General features: G+C 41.9%; 1 protein-coding gene across 1 annotated transcript; it reads right to left on the bottom strand.

The window, feature by feature from the left end:
• Positions 1-8,416: 8,416 nt before the first annotated feature.
• Positions 8,417-17,649, bottom strand: LOC144111295 (uncharacterized). Its single transcript, XM_077644547.1, has 3 exons — positions 16,759-17,649; positions 14,134-14,901; positions 8,417-11,155 (listed from the first exon to the last, which is right to left on the bottom strand). Exons 1-3 carry the CDS (start codon positions 16,774-16,776, stop codon positions 10,703-10,705), a joined length of 1,239 nt encoding a protein of 412 aa, XP_077500673.1. The 5' UTR covers positions 16,777-17,649; the 3' UTR covers positions 8,417-10,702.
• Between the last annotated feature and the right edge of the window lie 4 nt (positions 17,650-17,653).

Here is a 17,653-nt window from a genome sequence, read left to right on the forward strand (position 1 = left end):
CAAGAACCAATAATTAACATTAGCTATATAATGCAAGACTATTTTCTGAAAGCCTGGCCACGACGGTAGCTTTTTGATGGAGGTGTAAAGCAAAACACTCGTGTACTGTGCAATGTCAGTGCATGTTAATGAACCCCAGGTGGTCGAAAATTCTGCAGCCCTTCACTACGGCGTCAATCATAGCCCAAGCCACTTTGGAACGTTAAACTCCATAAACCAAACCTATTTTATGAAGCGCATGTAGGTTACGAAAATTGCACTAGTTGTAGCCCTCATAACCTTCACCCCAGTAGGGAGTATGCATCATGTGCGTGCAATGGTAGCCATTTAAGGTGAGCCGAACCCAGAGTCTGCTCCTTCAATAATGTGTGTGTAGCTCTGTTCAGGGCTGTTCCCTCTTGGTAGAGGTGCCCTTCTTAGCTTCTGTTGAGTTTCCCACGAACGTGGTTCTAGCTCAGGGCATTCCCGATATCCACACCTGACGTCTCTTCCCGGTTGCTTGTGCACACCGGCTGAGGCCGCCTTTCATCAGCGCTCTGCACCCCACCAAACTAGCTTGAATCACAGTGGTCACTGAGCTGCTCACAATGTTGTACAGCACACAAGCAGCACGGATCACATAACTGACATTGTGGATGTCACACTCAAGGCCCTTCAGCACCATTCTAAAGCGTGCCTTGACACGTCCAAAAGCATTTTCGACAACACGTCTGGCACTCGGCAGCTGGTAGTTAAAGGTCTGCGAGGTTGACCCAGAGGCACCTGGAAGGGGAACAGCTTCATCAGGTGCGTCTGCAAGGGGAAAGCTTGATCACCAAGAAGAATGGTGCCAACTTGCACACCTTCAATGAGTTTTGTTTCTTGCCAGAACAGCTCACTAGCCAGAGTAGCTGGCAGTGGAGACTTCTGAAACAGTGCCGGGTCATTTTTCCTACCAGGGCTCCCAACATTCGTGCATAGGAACCTGTATGTGTAGTCGACGACAGCAAGTAGAATGACACTGTACCACCCCTTATAACTGTATTAGTCAGCAGCCTCTTGCTTTGGGGGGCACACCTTAATATGACAGCCATCCACTGCACCGACACATTGAGAGAAACCGCAGACTGTTGTGAATTTACACGTGTTCGTAAAGCTCAGCTGGTGTTGGGAAATTCACAAATCGTGCTTCCAACTACTCCACTACCATGGCGCAAAATTCGTGAAATATTAAATTAACTGACGCAGTGCTCACGCCAAACAAGTTGACAGCAGTCCGCTCTTCTGCTGATGTTGCGAGGCGGAATCGCTTTCCGCATGTTGGTATCTTGATAGCTCATGCTTCCACAAACAGCCACCATGTACCGGAATGTGCTGCGGTTGATCCGAAAGTTTTCTCGGAGTCCGCTGTCCGGAAGGTGCGGAAGCGAGTCTGGGCGCGGGTACGCCTACAGATTTCGCTCACGGACGGACAGGTGCGCCCCCGCCAACAAAAAGAGCTTCGGCCGCCCCCGGTGTCACTTCCTCGTCTCTTCAAGCATGACAATTTCAATGCTCAGCGCCAGCATCTGCACGCGCAGGCGTTGTAGCGCTGCCTGATGCGCCACGAGCGCAGCCCAAAATTGAGCGTCGCCCTCGTTCGCGACAGGCCTGCTAAGGGCCAACATAGGCTTGACACACAAAAAGTCCGAAGGATCTTAACTACACAAGCACAAGGAAAAAGTTTTTAAGCAGGCCTTAGCGCAAGAAACAAAATTTTTCCTCTTATGTGTTCTTTTCAACGTAGCCCTGTTCAATAATACGCCTCAGTAGGCGACGTTGTAACTTCACTGAGGCGAGTATCACATGATCTGTTTCGTAGCACTAATCGAGATGGCTAAACTGTGTGTAAGCGCGGCGAACTGCAGTTCACTCTAACCGCGGTTAACCGCCTTAACTGCAGTTAAGCTTAACCACGGTTAGGGCTGGCCGTTTAAAGAGGGTATATGTGGGGGCGCGGGACGCGCCTTCGCCGAACGCAGCCGGCACAGCCAGACGGCCGCCAATTGGCTGCGCTGTGCGTTGAAGTAATTTCCGCCCCATGCTTCTATGCTGCTTGTTTGTTGTTGTTATTGCTATGGTAACTGCTTCCCCATGGCCGCTCGCATTGCGCCCGGCCTGTTCGTTGCGCACCTCGGGGACGCGCGTTTTTCTGCTACTTTGGCCTCCTTACCTGCGCTAAAGAGGGGCGCCTGTGAGTTATATGCGATATGCAACTGGCACGCACTGTGCTGTACGGCCGCGAAACTCGCTCCATGGCGGCGAGTGGTGGTCACTTAACTTTTCACTTGTTGGATTGTTTTCGATACTTATACGCCATACTGTTACCTACAGCAGCCGACAGACTGCACGGCATTGACTGGTGTGTTAATTCCAAGTGAATTTGCGCGTGGGCTGTTTATGCGCGCCACAATACGCACTACTACCTTCTGTGAATTGTAGACTGACAGTGGACTGTGCAGTGATAAGTAGGCGCTTATATCTACATATCGCGTGAAAATTATAGGGTTCTTTGGTTCCATTATACTGCCTATTCTAGGCACTACAGTTCAGAACTTGAGTAAAAACTATGACTATAATAAAGGCACATACTGGAGACTTTGCAAGTTTCATGGCAGTGTTTGCATGTGTGTGAAGGGCATGTTGACAGTGAGGCCGATGTCCGATTGAGAACTGTTTAAGAAACCCAAAAGCAAGCTCTCTTGAGACTGGAATAACGACTCCATCATAATTTTTTTTTTATCCTACAACTAGTGTTTTGTTACTGCTTCCATTCATGCGGTCCTGAAGCTGTCAATGAGAGTGTTAAAACACAAATGAAGGAGATAACTCCCTGTACGTTGCAATGAGGCGAGTAGCTAGCTAGGGCCTGCGGTGACCTATGGGATATGTTAGAGACGTACTAATATATGGCAATGGAAGCTTGCATAACTGAGGAGCCTACCATGTCGCCTTTCACGAGAGGTTAAAGTTAACACATAGGTGCTGTCATATTTGTCTAAGGATGCTTGGGAAACTGCTGACAATGCTGAGAACACTGCTGGCATGGAAGGAAGCGGCAGTGAAGATTTCACGCTTGTGAGTCATTGCGCAAGCTGGACAGTGGACACAGTGAGGCTGATTGTGACAAGGACGTGAGGCATGCTTATTGAACTTAGTTCTACTCCATCACTCAAAGCCACCTCGGTGCTTGCCTAATAATGGGGCATTATGAGTCAGAACTAACACTTCTTCAGAAATAAAATACCTGTGACATGACACTAAATTTCCCAATTTGTCTATCTATCAGCAGAGTACTTGCATTATAAAAGTTGTTCTCAAAGCAATAATCTGATAAGGAATTTCTGAGCTGTCTTCAGTGCACAGCATTTTTGCATATTTGCAATATACTGGTATGCTGATTGATGTGATGATCTTGTACTTCTCTGACTATATGTTTGCTTATTTTTTAAACTGTAGCCTCTCCTCTGCTGAGATATATCCTAGTGATTGAATTTTATTACTCAGGTATATGTCAAGTCTCCAAGTAATCCACTGATAAAATATCAGTTGGTGCACTCGTGATGAGGTAAAAACTGAAGCCAGAGGAAGAAGCCCCTTTAATTTTGTCATCCTAGATTTTTCACTCAACACTGAGTGGCCAGGTACTAATTAACTTAAGCGTGTGGCTGCTGATGTGGAGTGAGGTAGATGTGATTGGAAGTCTGACGTACTAGTTGAATTCACCAATTCTTTGTCATGCACTCTGGACTATTAAGAAAGAGCATTCAAGTGTGGCTGACTGCAGGAGGAAGTAACAAGTTCATGAAATTAGTTGTGATAGCATGGCCGTGGCTGGCACAAAACAGGAAATTTAGGGGCCAACAGGAGGAGCCTCTGTCCGGTACTGCACTTGGGTGGTGCTGATGACGACTTATATCAATAAAAATTCTTGTGCAGTTGAAGGTACTGGCCTCATAGATTTACATATGAAAAGGAGCATTTTGCATACAGGTCATGACTTTTGCTAGTGTGTGCAGACAAGAACGGTTACATATTTCTTCTATGCCTAAATTAAATTTGCCACATGGACATTGCATGCACAATAAGAAAATTGCACACAGCTGTTGTGCCATAACAATCTACTGTTGGTCCTGGTATCAAAGCGTGGGGTATTTTAATAAGCCTTAATTTATTTGCCACTTTCGGCAAGGGGGTGAACCACAAACATTTAGCTTTAATATTGGCTGTGGGCCCGTACGAAAATAGATTCTTGAAAAACAGGCACGTAAGGAAACACACAAACAAAAACAGTAATAGAGTAAAGTGTAAAAATTGCACAGTTCGCACCGTGACTAAGTTACTGCAAAGCAGAAAACAAATCGGTGAAACAGAAAAAATTCTATGGAACAGAAATGCACTGAGGTATCGTAGCGTAAGGCAACACACACAAAAAAAAACAGTATACAGGAAAGTGTAAAAATTGCACAGTTCGCACCGCGACTAAGCTATTGCAAAGCAGAAAACGGATCGGTGAAACAGAAAAAATTCTATGGAACAGAAATGCACTGAGGTATCGTAGCACAAGGCAACACACACAAAAAAAACAGTATACAGGAAAGTGTAAAAATTGCACAGTTCGCACCGTGACTAAGCTATTGCAAAGCAGAAAACGGATCGGTGAAACAGAATAAACTCTATGTAACAGAAATGTACTGAGGTAACGTAGCATAAGGCAACACACACAAAAAAAAAGTATACAGGAAAGTTTAAAAATTGCACAGTCCGCACCGCGACTAAGCTATTGCAAAGCAGAAAACGGATCGGTGGAACAGAAAACATTCTATGGAACAGAAATGCACTGAGGTATCGTAGCGTAAAGCAACACAAAAAAAAACAGTATACAAGAAAGTGTAAAAATTGCACAGTTCGCACCGCAACTAAGCTTTGCAAAGCAGAAAATGGATCAGTGACACAGAAGAAATTCTATGGAACAGAAATGCACTGAGGTATCATAGCGTAAGGCAACACAAAAAAAAAAAAACAGTATACAGAAAAGTGTAAAAATTGCACAGTTCGCACTGTGACTAAGCTATTGCAAAGCAGAAAACGGATCGGTGAAACAGAATAAACTCTATGGAACAGAAATGCACTGAGGTATCGTAGCACAAGGCAACACACACAAAAAAAACAGTATACAGGAAAGTGTAAAAATTGCACAGTTCGCACCGTGACTAAGCTATTGCAAAGCAGAAAACGGATCGGTGAAACAGAATAAACTCTATGTAACAGAAATGCACTGAGGTAACGTAGCATAAGGCAACACAAAAAATACAGTATACAGGAAAGTGTAAAAATTGCACAGTTCGCACCGTGACTAAGCTATCGCAAAGCAGAAAACGGATCGGTGAAACAGAATAAACTCTATGTAACAGAAATGCACTGAGGTAACGTAGCATAAGGCAACACAAAAAATACAGTATACAGGAAAGTGTAAAAATTGCACAGTTCACACCGCAACTATGCTATTGCAAAGCAGAAAATGGATCAGTGAAACAGAAAAAATTCTATGGAACAGAAATGCACTGAGGTATCGTAGCGTAAGGCAACACACACAAAAAAAAACAGTATACAGGAAAGTGTAAAAATTGCACAGTTCGCACCGTGACTAAGCTATTGCAAAGCAGAAAACGGATCGGTGAAACAGAATAAACTCTATGTAACAGAAATGTACTGAGGTAACGTAGCATAAGGCAACACACACAAAAAAAAAGTATACAGGAAAGTGTAAAAATTGCACAGTCCGCACCGCGACTAAGCTATTGCAAAGCAGAAAACGGATCGGTGGAACAGAAAACATTCTATGGAACAGAAATGCACTGAGGTATCGTAGCGTAAAGCAACACAAAAAAAAACAGTATACAAGAAAGTGTAAAAATTGCACAGTTCGCACCACAACTAAGCTTTGCAAAGCAGAAAATGGATCAGTGAAACAGAAGAAATTCTATGGAACAGAAATGCACTGAGGTATCATAGCGTAAGGCAACACAAAAAAAAAAACAGTATACAGAAAAGTGTAAAAATTGCACAGTTCGCACCGCAACTAAGCTTTGCAAAGCACAAAATGGATCAGTGAAACAGAAAAAATTCTATGGAACAGAAATGCACTGAGGTATCATAGCGTAAGGCAACACAAAAAAAAAAGTATACAGGAAAGTGTAAAAATTGCACAGTTCGCACCGCAACTAAGCTATTGCAAAGCAGAAAATGGATCAGTGAAGCAGAAAAAATTCTATGGAACAGAAATGCACTGAGGTATCGTAGCGTAAGGCAACACACACAAAAAAAAACAGTATACAGGAAAGTGTAAAAATTGCACAGTTCGCACCGTGACTAAGCTATTGCAAAGCAGAAAACGGATCGGTGAAACAGAATAAACTCTATGTAACAGAAATGCACTGAGGTAACGTAGCATAAGGCAACACAAAAAATACAGTATACAGGAAAGTGTAAAAATTGCACAGTTCGCACCGTGACTAAGCTATTGCAAAGCAGAAAACGGATCGGTGAAACAGAATAAACTCTATGTAACAGAAATGCACTGAGGTAACGTAGCATAAGGCAACACAAAAAATACAGTACACAGGAAAGTGTAAAAATTGCACAGTTTGCACCGCAACTAAGCTTTACAAAGCAGAAAATGGATCAGTGAAAAAGAAAAAATTCTATGGAACAGAAATGCACTGAGGTATCATAGCGTAAGGCAACACACAAAAAAAACAGTATACAGAAAAGTGTAAAAATTGCACAGTTTGCACCGCAACTAAGCTTTGCAAAGCACAAAATGGATCAGTGAAACAGAAAAAATTCTATGGAACAGAAATGCACTGAGGTATCATAGCGTAAGGCAACACAAAAAAAAAAGTATACAGGAAAGTGTAAAAATTGCACAGTTCGCACCGCAACTAAGCTATTGCAAAGCAGAAAATGGATCAGTGAAACAGAAAAAATTCTATGGAACAGAAATGCACTGAGGTATCGTAGCGTAAGGCAACACACACAAAAAAAAACAGTATACAGGAAAGTGTAAAAATTGCACAATTCGCACCGTGACTAAGCTATTGCAAAGCAGAAAACGGATCGGTGAAACAGAATTAACTCTATGTAACAGAAATGTACTGAGGTAACGTAGCATAAGGCAACACACACAAAAAAAAAGTATACAGGAAAGTGTAAAAATTGCACAGTCCGCACCGCGACTAAGCTATTGCAAAGCAGAAAACGGATCGGTGGAACAGAAAACATTCTATGGAACAGAAATGCACTGAGGTATCGTAGCGTAAAGCAACACAAAAAAAAACAGTATACAAGAAAGTGTAAAAATTGCACAGTTCGCACCGCAACTAAGCTTTGCAAAGCAGAAAATGGATCAGTGAAACAGAAAAAATTCTATGGAACAGAAATGCACTGAGGTATCATAGCGTAAGGCAACACAAAAAAAAAAAACAGTATACAGAAAAGTGTAAAAATTGCACAGTTCGCACCGTGACTAAGCTATTGCAAAGCAGAAAACGGATCAGTGAAACAGAATAAACTCTATGGAACAGAAATGCACTGAGGTATCGTAGCACAAGGCAACACACACAAAAAAAACAGTATACAGGAAAGTGTAAAAATTGCACAGTTCGCACCGTGACTAAGCTATTGCAAAGCAGAAAACGGATCGGTGAAACAGAATAAACTCTATGGAACAGAAATGCACTGAGGTAACGTAGCATAAGGCAACACAAAAAATACAGTATACAGGAAAGTGTAAAAATTGCACAGTTCGCACCGCAACTAAGCTTTGCAAAGCAGAAAATGAATCAGTGAAACAGAAAAAATTCTATGGAACAGAAATGCACTGAGGTATCATAGCGTAAGGCAACACACAAAAAAAACAGTATACAGAAAAGTGTAAAAATTGCACAGTTCGCACCGCAACTAAGCTTTGCAAAGCACAAAATGGATCAGTGAAACAGAAAAAATTCTATGGAACAGAAATGCACTGAGGTATCATAGCGTAAGGCAACACAAAAAAAAAAGTATACAGGAAAGTGTAAAAATTGCACAGTTCGCACCGCAACTAAGCTATTGCAAAGCAGAAAATGGATCAGTGAAACATAAAAAATTCTATGGAACAGAAATGCACTGAGGTATCGTAGCGTAAGGCAACACACACAAAAAAAAACAGTATACAGAAAAGTGTAAAAATTGCACAGTTCGCACCATGACTAAGCTATTGCAAAGCAGAAAACGGATCGGTGAAACAGAATAAACTCTATGGAACAGAAATGCACTGAGGTATCATAGCGTAAGGCAACACAAAAAAAAAACAGTATACAGAAAAGTGTAAAAATTGCACAGTTCGCACCGCGACTAAGCTATTGCAAAGCAGAAAACGGATCGGTGGAACAGAAAACATTCTATGGAACAGAAATGCACTTAGGTATCGTAAACGTACCAGTAATCTCAAGTCTCCAGTTGTTCAGTTTTTTTTAACAACTAAATAAAGCTTTACAGCCTTTCTCTTTTGCCCCTTAGAGCTTCTTTGGACACCTCATAGCACACTCCAACATGAAATAGGAATGTATACTGAGCACAACTGAGGTGGGAGGCCTTTTCTAAAAGTGGCAGGCATAGCAATGCGACACTTTGCAAAGTCAGTGGCATAATGCAGCAGTGGCGTCACGAGGGGGGTGAGGGGGTGCGGTCTGCATCAGGAGCAGGGCTCAAGGCGGTGCAGCTGCAGGATAGAAGGATGGCGGGGGGCACGCAGTGCCTTTGTTAACTGCCACTTAGCTTAATGCTTCATTTCCTAAACTCACAGCTCTCTCGGAACAGTTGTTCGAGCCAAAATATTTTGGCTACGGAGACACATTGAAGCGGCAGGCACTGACCTGCATGAGGCCAAGCATTCGTCCTTGTTGCACATCTTTGCGTTCATCCCTCAGTTGGGTTTTTCATCTTGCAGAGCTTTTTCACTAGACGTTCAAATATTCCTCAGGATACCCCTGCCTGGGGCATAATGAGGTGGTATGTGGTTCTAATTTCTAACTTATCAAAAACTACTTAACATCTACAAATAAGATGTCTAGGTTCTCAGGCCTTGCATTATTATCTCTTGAAAGCAAACTGGGAAAAAGCACTGAAGTTGAAGAAACGATCAGGAGCTTCTTGCAACCCTCTCCTTGAATAAAAAAATTATTGCTCGTTTTATTTGCGCGATACAAACTCAAGGTGAGTGAGTTGTTCACCAAGGGCTAATAGGTTGTCTACTTGCATTTGAAACAAAATTTTCGGAGAGAAATTGTACGTCTTGTTATCAGTGTAATACTGCTTGACATGAACACAAATTTCATCTTACGTCATTGCTCTCACAACTGAGGAGACTTCTTGGCGCTGCAGGAACCTATCGGAACATTATCGTCAGGAAATCATTGCCCACGCAGAAATTGCTTGTATTACAGAAGATAAAATAATCACCGCCACCGAGGCCTGAGCAACACGGTGAATGCTCAAGCTTCATGAAGCCACCTTCCCAGATAGCTCAGATTTGAAAGGCTTGCATATTGGCGCATCGACGTGAGCAGACTTGCCGTAACGCATTTGCTGTCAGCTTCACACAACATTTCACTTTGGTTTTTCCCATATTTGTCGTTACTGAAGCATATTGAAGTCTTCGTATTACATGGCATGCATTATAGTAATAAAAAGCCTCCTGTATTGTAAAAGGGTATGGCCGTAATCTTTCCAGTTGAAATTTGTACACTACATTTCTTTAGATACAGTTGGGAACCCTGTGATTCCATTGCACAGATTTTGAAATCCTTTGATTTCTGTTTAGCCCACACTTAACTACAGTTGTCATCCCGTTACTGCCAGTGCTTTAATTGGAGTGAAGTGCTAGTGTGTACATCTCCAGAAGTGTTTTGCATACTGCAATTAACGACTTACTAGTCGTTCTGAAGGTGTTTGTTTTGCAGTAATAAATAACGTTGCCCTGTCATTCTTGCAATTTAATTCAGCTTTCTAACTGTCAAAACTCTCTTGAATGGTTACATTTTTGTTGCTTATTCCAACAGCAATAAAATTCAGTTGTTTTCTGTACTTTTGTCAGGGCCTTGTGCACTTCGACATTCAATTGTCCTTCATGGTTCCTGCGTAATGAGTACACACATTTTCACATACTGGAAAGGAGTTTGCATCAGTTAATTATTGTTTCTTTTTAATTACCTCTGCAGATATCAATTCAGTGGTTCTGTATACATCTGAAACAGTCCTTAGGCGGTTACCGTTATAACTCTTTTTAGCTTTTGGTACTCATATCTTTGCAAACCTTTTAAACGCCCACACAATTTTCGCAATTCTTTTCACACTGTCAGTCGCTGCATTCATTCATGTCTTCAAAACACAAGTGTAAATTTCTCTTAATTGGTGCACCTTTGTTCAAAAAGCAAATTTCAGAGGTTTCGTTTTCCTGGCTCTGCTAATATGAATATGAAAGTTCACCAAGCATGTTTTTCATGCCACTGTTAGTTGAATTATATTCATATGGTATGAAGTAAGCTAAAGAGTGAAGCGGAGGAGGGCTCATGCGGCACACACTGGAAGAGAAGGTGGAGGGGGCAGGAGGGTGACGCGATTGCCACCGCACTGGGTGCAGTTATAGCGACGCCACTAGGATGCAGTAGCAGTGGTTGTATTCTTGTGCTGCTGCATCCTGTTCGTCTTTACCTATGAAAGCAGGTCTAGTGACTTTTTGCCCCCGGTACATTTTCCTGAATGCTACTGCCCAGTTTGTGGCCACGTTTGATTTTTCTTGCTTGTCCTGCTGTGAGTGGCCGCCCAGCAGGAACACGTTTCGAGCCCCTTGGTAGGCCAGGCCGGCGCCTTGCCAGGCTTGTTGCTGTACTCTTATTATTTGGCCACGCCTCCTATCTGCTGCAGAGGAGGCCTTTAGCTTCAGCAGAAGAGCATGTGCACCACTACTTGTTGTCACATTTTTGAGCTGTGCAGTGACTGCATCCAGTAGTTTCGGATAAACAGCGCTGTCTTCAGCCAGCTTGTGCACACGTCGCAGCTCCTTTTCAAGTGCACAGTATTTTTCCTCCATGTCCTGCAATGGAAAATAAAAAAATAATCATGATACTATCTCTGACTGTATACTGAAAGAGTGAGTCCTGCTTAACCCTTTAAGGCATTTTGTACATAACTGTGTACAGGGCAAACTAACGGGCTTTTCTGAGAGTGTGCTATGCCTAGCAGTAATTTCTTTCATATGGAATTAGTGTCCTTCATGTCACATATGATGTGGTTCTTATTTATGCCACTTAATGAATACAATAAGTAATATTTAGCGAAACATTGAGCAGGGTATTAGCATGTCCTTCGCCATTTTTATGCAGATAGATCTTGCCACTAGCAGTAAGGTCATTTTTGTCTCGCAATTTCAAGCGTAATGTGCAACTCAAAAACAAAAATTGATTTCACTATTTTTCGGCTGTTTACTCGACAACTCCTGTCATTTCAATATTGCTGTTTCGATTAATTGTGACACAATGTACCGGATTTTGCACATCCGTTTAAAAAATAAAGTGGTATTTCACACTTGCAAACTAACAAATTATCTCTTCATGGGGCTTGAATATACTATTTAGGATGAAAAATGTTTGTTTTCGATTAAAACAAAAATAACACCTCAAAGGGTTCAAAACTGATGCGACATTTTTAAATGGACGGGTGGGTAGAGTGGGTAACAGGTAGATGAAAATCAGCCAGAAAAGACGGTACACAACACAAAGGGGTGGACAACTGCTGGACTAAAATATTTATTGAAGGCAGGCTGCCAAATAATACAGCCTAAATATGCCAAAGCCGCAGCTAAGAGAAATTTACATACGAGAATTCATAACATAAAATTCTTTTTTCATCAGCGCTAGAGATGGTACACTCGCATAAGAATCACCAAACTTCTTGATATGAAAGGCCTCAAGGATGTCGCTCTGGCCTAGAATGTAAACTTCACTAAACGTGACGTGCAGTCAAGGCCACAACTATATAGAGCAAGCTTCATCATTTCAACTTTTTGCATACATTTAGCGAAAGTGTGAAGGTTTCTAGACGTTATGTATGAACACACCAGCGGAACTTGTTTGTGTGCATGTCGGGTACCTCCTAATTTACTATAGGTGAGGTGCGAGAGGAGTTTGATCATTAACAAATGCTTTGTATTTAAATGGCTGCGACTATAGATACTGTGGTACATCAGCTACATTAAAAGGCAAGACGACCATTTTCTCCAGCATCAGTATTGCTCACTAGCTTAGTACTTTTACAATCTGTCACTTCTCCTATCATTAACACATGTGCTGCCAGGCATAACTTGTTCCACAAATTAAAGGAATCTTGTAAACCGCTTCTGTGGTGCATTACATGTGCTGGCTGTCATGTTTGGTGGCGCACAGTTTCTTTTTTACTCAGTGCATATTTCATGAGGCACGATGGCTTTGCTGTACTTAAAAAAAAAATCATTTATGCCTTGATGTTTGGTAAATTTTTTATGCTGTGCATCATGTTGTGAAAATAAGTAATGACTGACTTTAATGTACCTTTTTTTGGTCACATCTTTCCTTTTTTCTATTTTGGCACTGCCGTTCTTACTTTTCAAGACGGATTCTGCTGTTTTGTCATTCCTGATGGAAAGTCCGAGCTGAACAGGCATTCCGCCTTGGTTGTAATGCTACCTTTCACTGTAGCAGATGTACCACCATATTTTGGCAAGGTTTCCATTCTAGGCCACCAGAAAACACATAAGGCACGCAAAATCCTTCAGACCTTCCTGATAAGGAAGCACAAAATGTGAGTGCACCATCTATAACAAAGACATTGATGTTGTGAATTTTCATAGATAAATTTCTGTTTGCCCATGTATGGCTGTGTTACTAATTCGCAGCCAGTCTTCAATACAGACTTTAGTTGTTAGTGAAGCCACTGTCCTGCCCTCTATCTTCTGCACCGTATCTTTTTTTCTGGTTTTCACCCTCCTGAACATCCTACACCAACTGACCCACCATCAGCCTTTCCAGCTTGAGTTACAGATATGTGTATATTTTTGTTTTGGTTGCATGCCTAAAACGTGCTGCTGCCAAACTACCTCTACTGTCACAAACATGACGTTTATCCTAAGCTACAGTCTGTATACACACAATAGCTCTTGTTTGTTTTGTAGATTATAGACGACAATATGGACATATTCCATCCTCTCAATTAATTGAATTCAACTTTTCTTCTCTCTTCTGTTTTGTCCTTTTTTTACCCTCTCCTCATGTGGGGCAGCCTGTTGGGCATTTCCTGGTGAACCTTTATGCCTTTCCTTGCATCTGTCTCTCTGTTTTCAAGAATAAGTGAAGTTTCGATCCTGGCCATTAGATTTATCACCCTGTCAGTATTCTCAAGGAGGTTGCCCTTCCTGAATATATGTGCACTGTAATCATTAACACATGCATGCACGCCATCCCAAATGAAGGTGAACGCACTGATGCATGATCTGCTGTTTCATTTTATTTTGACCTTCAGGGCCTTCTCACCTGAAAAGGAACTTTCTCACTAGTGGCAACTGTATGCTTGCCATACATGTGTGCATAGACATGCACGCATATATACATGCATGTATATGACTGCATGTAGTGTATTAATGTGTTCATGTATGTCAAACACATGTGCTTTTCAGTGCTTCAAGATGCACAAAAATTATCTGAAGGCTCACTACAAGATATAACACTATTGGGAATGGGATGTTGGTGGTGCGTGTCTTGGCCTTGCATTCATATATTGTTTCACACTTATGTAATATTATGGAGCTGCTGGTTACAAGTTGGGGCAAGCATGCCCCAAACTTTAACCCTGCTGCACACAGTACATAACAAAAACTGTCCACAACCTAGTGGTTCATTACAATATTCTTATCAGCCAGGTAATGAGCATAGGGATATACTATGCTAAAAGTGATGACTATGCGATTAACCTCCAAGAAGTTTTGTTATGCTTCTACAATAGTTCATTATAATAGTTGAAAGGATTAATGCTCCACTGTACCTCAGGTTTCTCTTTCCTTTCTGGAAATGGCCCGGGAGGAGATTCTGGCAGCTGGCTCACATCTGCATGCATAGCCTGTTCACTGTGTGCCGATGTACAGGCTACTGTGACCTCTTCATTGCCTCCTGGCATCATTGGAAGAAAGAATTCTATGTTTGGGCAACGGTCACCCAGTGCCAGGTAGCCGAGCCGTCGGCGGTCTTCGGGCGTCAGCTCCGGGCTGTTCGGAAAACAGCCACCAAAAGCCTTCTGGACAGCAGCCTGATGCTTGCAAAAAGCACCTTGGCTGCCTCTCCAGCAGCTGCAGAAGCCAATGTCCGCATCCACTTCATAAGAGCTGGTGCCAGATGAGCTTGGCACACTATACAAAGCGCCATCCACCTGTACAATGGACTTGGCGAAATCATTGGGCAGCTTCTGCAGCAGGTGCTGGAATGCAACACGGTGGGAGGAGTCACGGTTATGCGCATGCCTCAGCAACCGTGCCTCAAAATATTTTTCCCAAGTTGTGATCGTAAACTCTACCAGGGCTACTGCATTGTAAGCCTTGGTGCGGCACAAAACGATGTCCTTCAGGATTCGTATGGATGCCTCTGAATAATTATTCATGTTATGGCCTCTGGTGACTGTGCCTGCACGGTAGAGGAGCACCCACTCTTGCTGGTGTTGAAGGAAGGTTTCCACTCTCTTTATGAAGGCTTCGTGTTTGTGGCAGTGAAGCTCGTCCTTAGCTGTCTGGAGCTCTTCCATTGTTTTTGCATACAGAATCTGAAACCAGAACAAAAAAAGCATATCATCTACGCATACAGTGGTGTTTTGTATTACTAGCTGCGTACCATTATTTCTGTACCATACATAACACGTGAACTCATTTTTGAACTGAATGTCTTTATATCACAAAAGGATTGGACCTATATCTTGCGCAAGTACAAGCTGTTTCTGCATTCCTCATCATCCTTCCTCGATCAGTTAACTTTGCTTAGTTTTTCTCACCAGGGATCCTCTGTCACATGAGCAATCTAAATGCGCAAGGAGTCAATGACCATAAAATTTTTCAAGGGCCATACATGTGTGTTGCTGTCGCAGATATGAATTTGTTAATAAGAAAGCATGAAATCTGTTGGCTGGCAAAAGATATATCTAACTAGGTAAGTTACATTCGGGATGAACACTCGGCCTGAAGCAGCAGATTAGGAAAACATTTGTTATTGTTGTAAATGCAGTTTTTAATTCACACATGTTCAGAAAATAAAGCACTGCACACTTTGCAAGTAGGCACAATCCAAAGACAGAGATGGGAGGTAACACTGTGCATTTCGTTTCAGCTAGAAGCATTTATTTTTTTTCCAGTGGTACTTTCACAAACAAATTGTTATCTGTTCTCTTCTCTTTGTGTTGTAGCACCAGTAGGGCATTGCCAGTTCTTGGTTGTCATGAAGTATGCAGTTATGCTTAAATGGGCAAAATCGGCAAACTACAGAGACGTGGCATACAAAAAAGATGGTATTGCTTTGCTTACTTCTGGAAATCTGCGGAGCTGTTATTTTGATGATCGAATAAAAAGTAATTTCTGAAGGAGTTAGTTAAGTCAACAGTTAATAAAATAATGAACAGAAAATTTTCATTTTTCTTGTTTCAATCCTGTGTATTTTTTCCAATGTATGCTGACCATGTGGTTGTTCTCATGGCTTCTTGACATTATCTATTTGCATTTTCAAACCTCTGTTAAGTTAATCCCCATAGAGTTGAATGGCGAGTGAAAAAACTAAAGTTTGGCACCAGCGGATTTCCATTCAGTTCAGTGGCCATTGAATCAAGTGGCAATGAGAGTATAGAAGGTTGGGCGAGTTGATATATATTCATGATTCACAACAGTGCAGCAAACATGGGTGAAAGGGAGACTAGACACAACAAGTGCTTGTTATGTCCAGTCTCTCTCATCTGTGTTTGCTACATTGTTGTGAAGCATGGCAATGAGACTATGTATGTGACAGGAAAAGTGCATGGAATTCTTTTCCTGTCATCGTGAGTATGTTTACCTCAAGGTGTTCACTATATGTGCCAGGTTCTGCATGTTGTACTTACTTCGTTAAAAATCAAAAACAAAATGACTAGTGCCGCACAGTCATATGGCAGTGAAAGAGGCATTTATTTCTTGGAAAGTTGGCTGTAAAAATGAAACACTTGTTTTCTTCCCTCCACTTGACTGAAACTCATGCCGTCAAGACTGGAAAGAGCTCTGTGATCACTGTTTAGAAGTGGGAGGTGATGGATCCTTGCCTTGGGAATCTACGTATAAGATTAGGTCTTAATGTCATTCTAGTTTGCTTGTTAGGATGGTTGTGGTAGCGATAACTCTCATTTTTTTCTGTCTTTGTTCACTTCTAAAAGCTACATCATTAGGGGTGTGGTTAGCCTCTTTTCATTTGCAGGAATCTATCAGTGCAGGCCAACTTCAGTTTACCCTTAGCGTCCTTTTAAATATTAGCTGTACATTCTTATTTCTGAGTAATGCAATGTTTCAGCCAAAATGGGCATGGCGAAGTGTTTTATGTGCAGAGTGTCTCTCTTTTCTTTTGTATTGTATGGCCTAGGCAGGTAGTCAAATGACAGTGTCTGCATCACCTTCTGAAAAGCTCTCATCAAGTGGCGTCGCTCTTCCTTGGCTGCCTGGTTCTTTGTGGAGGTCAGCCAACGCCACTCGGCCTGTAGAACATGAAAGTGGCACAGCAGCTGTCGTGCGCTGGGCCATGTTTCATGTAGGGCATCTTTTTCGGGTCTTGAATTGTCAGTCAGAAACACAGCTGGAGCCTGTAAGGTGAAAAGGAACCCATCACAAGCATAAACCAACAGGCTGACGCACTCGTATACACCTCGGCAAGATTGTATTTTAACATTCTACCCATCTGCCAACTCTATGCCCTGTTTTTTCTTGAATATTCTGCAAACACTGTGGCAAGAGGATTAAAAAAAATTTATGCTTACTTCTGGCACATACTAGAGCCTGTGGGTGGCAGGTTTCTAAATGCAGAGGCACTTACAGCCCATGTTTAAAATGTTGTAGTGGGACATGTACTTACTGTGTGGACATTAACACCAATGCTGACCAGCACTTCGGCATGTATAAAAAAGCAGTCAATGCTGTTGTATATGATTACTGATTAGCCCATGTTTTGTGAGGGTTTTCCAAATCACACTTTCTGTTCCGAACATGACCTTATCAAAATAACCACTTTTTGAGTTCGATCAGGTCATATAGCCAGGAATAAATAGCCACTCCAAAGGGTTTTCATTTTCTAACCTATCTGCCTTGCAACAGCAGTCAGAGAAGAAAGCATTCTCTACTGTGAAGAACTCTTGGAAAGATAAGAAGAAAAGGATGACTATGCAGCTAATTACATAACTTCTCAAAACTAAGCTAAAGATTCATCTAGAATTCAGGAACGTGCTTGATTTTATTTTTTGTTGTTATAGATACCTCAAGGGTCCTTGGGTGAGAGATTTACATGAGGGGTAAAGC

The sequence above is a fragment of the Amblyomma americanum genome, chromosome 1, assembly GCF_052857255.1.
Source record: "Amblyomma americanum isolate KBUSLIRL-KWMA chromosome 1, ASM5285725v1, whole genome shotgun sequence".
NCBI classification, from domain to species: domain Eukaryota; kingdom Metazoa; phylum Arthropoda; class Arachnida; order Ixodida; family Ixodidae; genus Amblyomma; species Amblyomma americanum.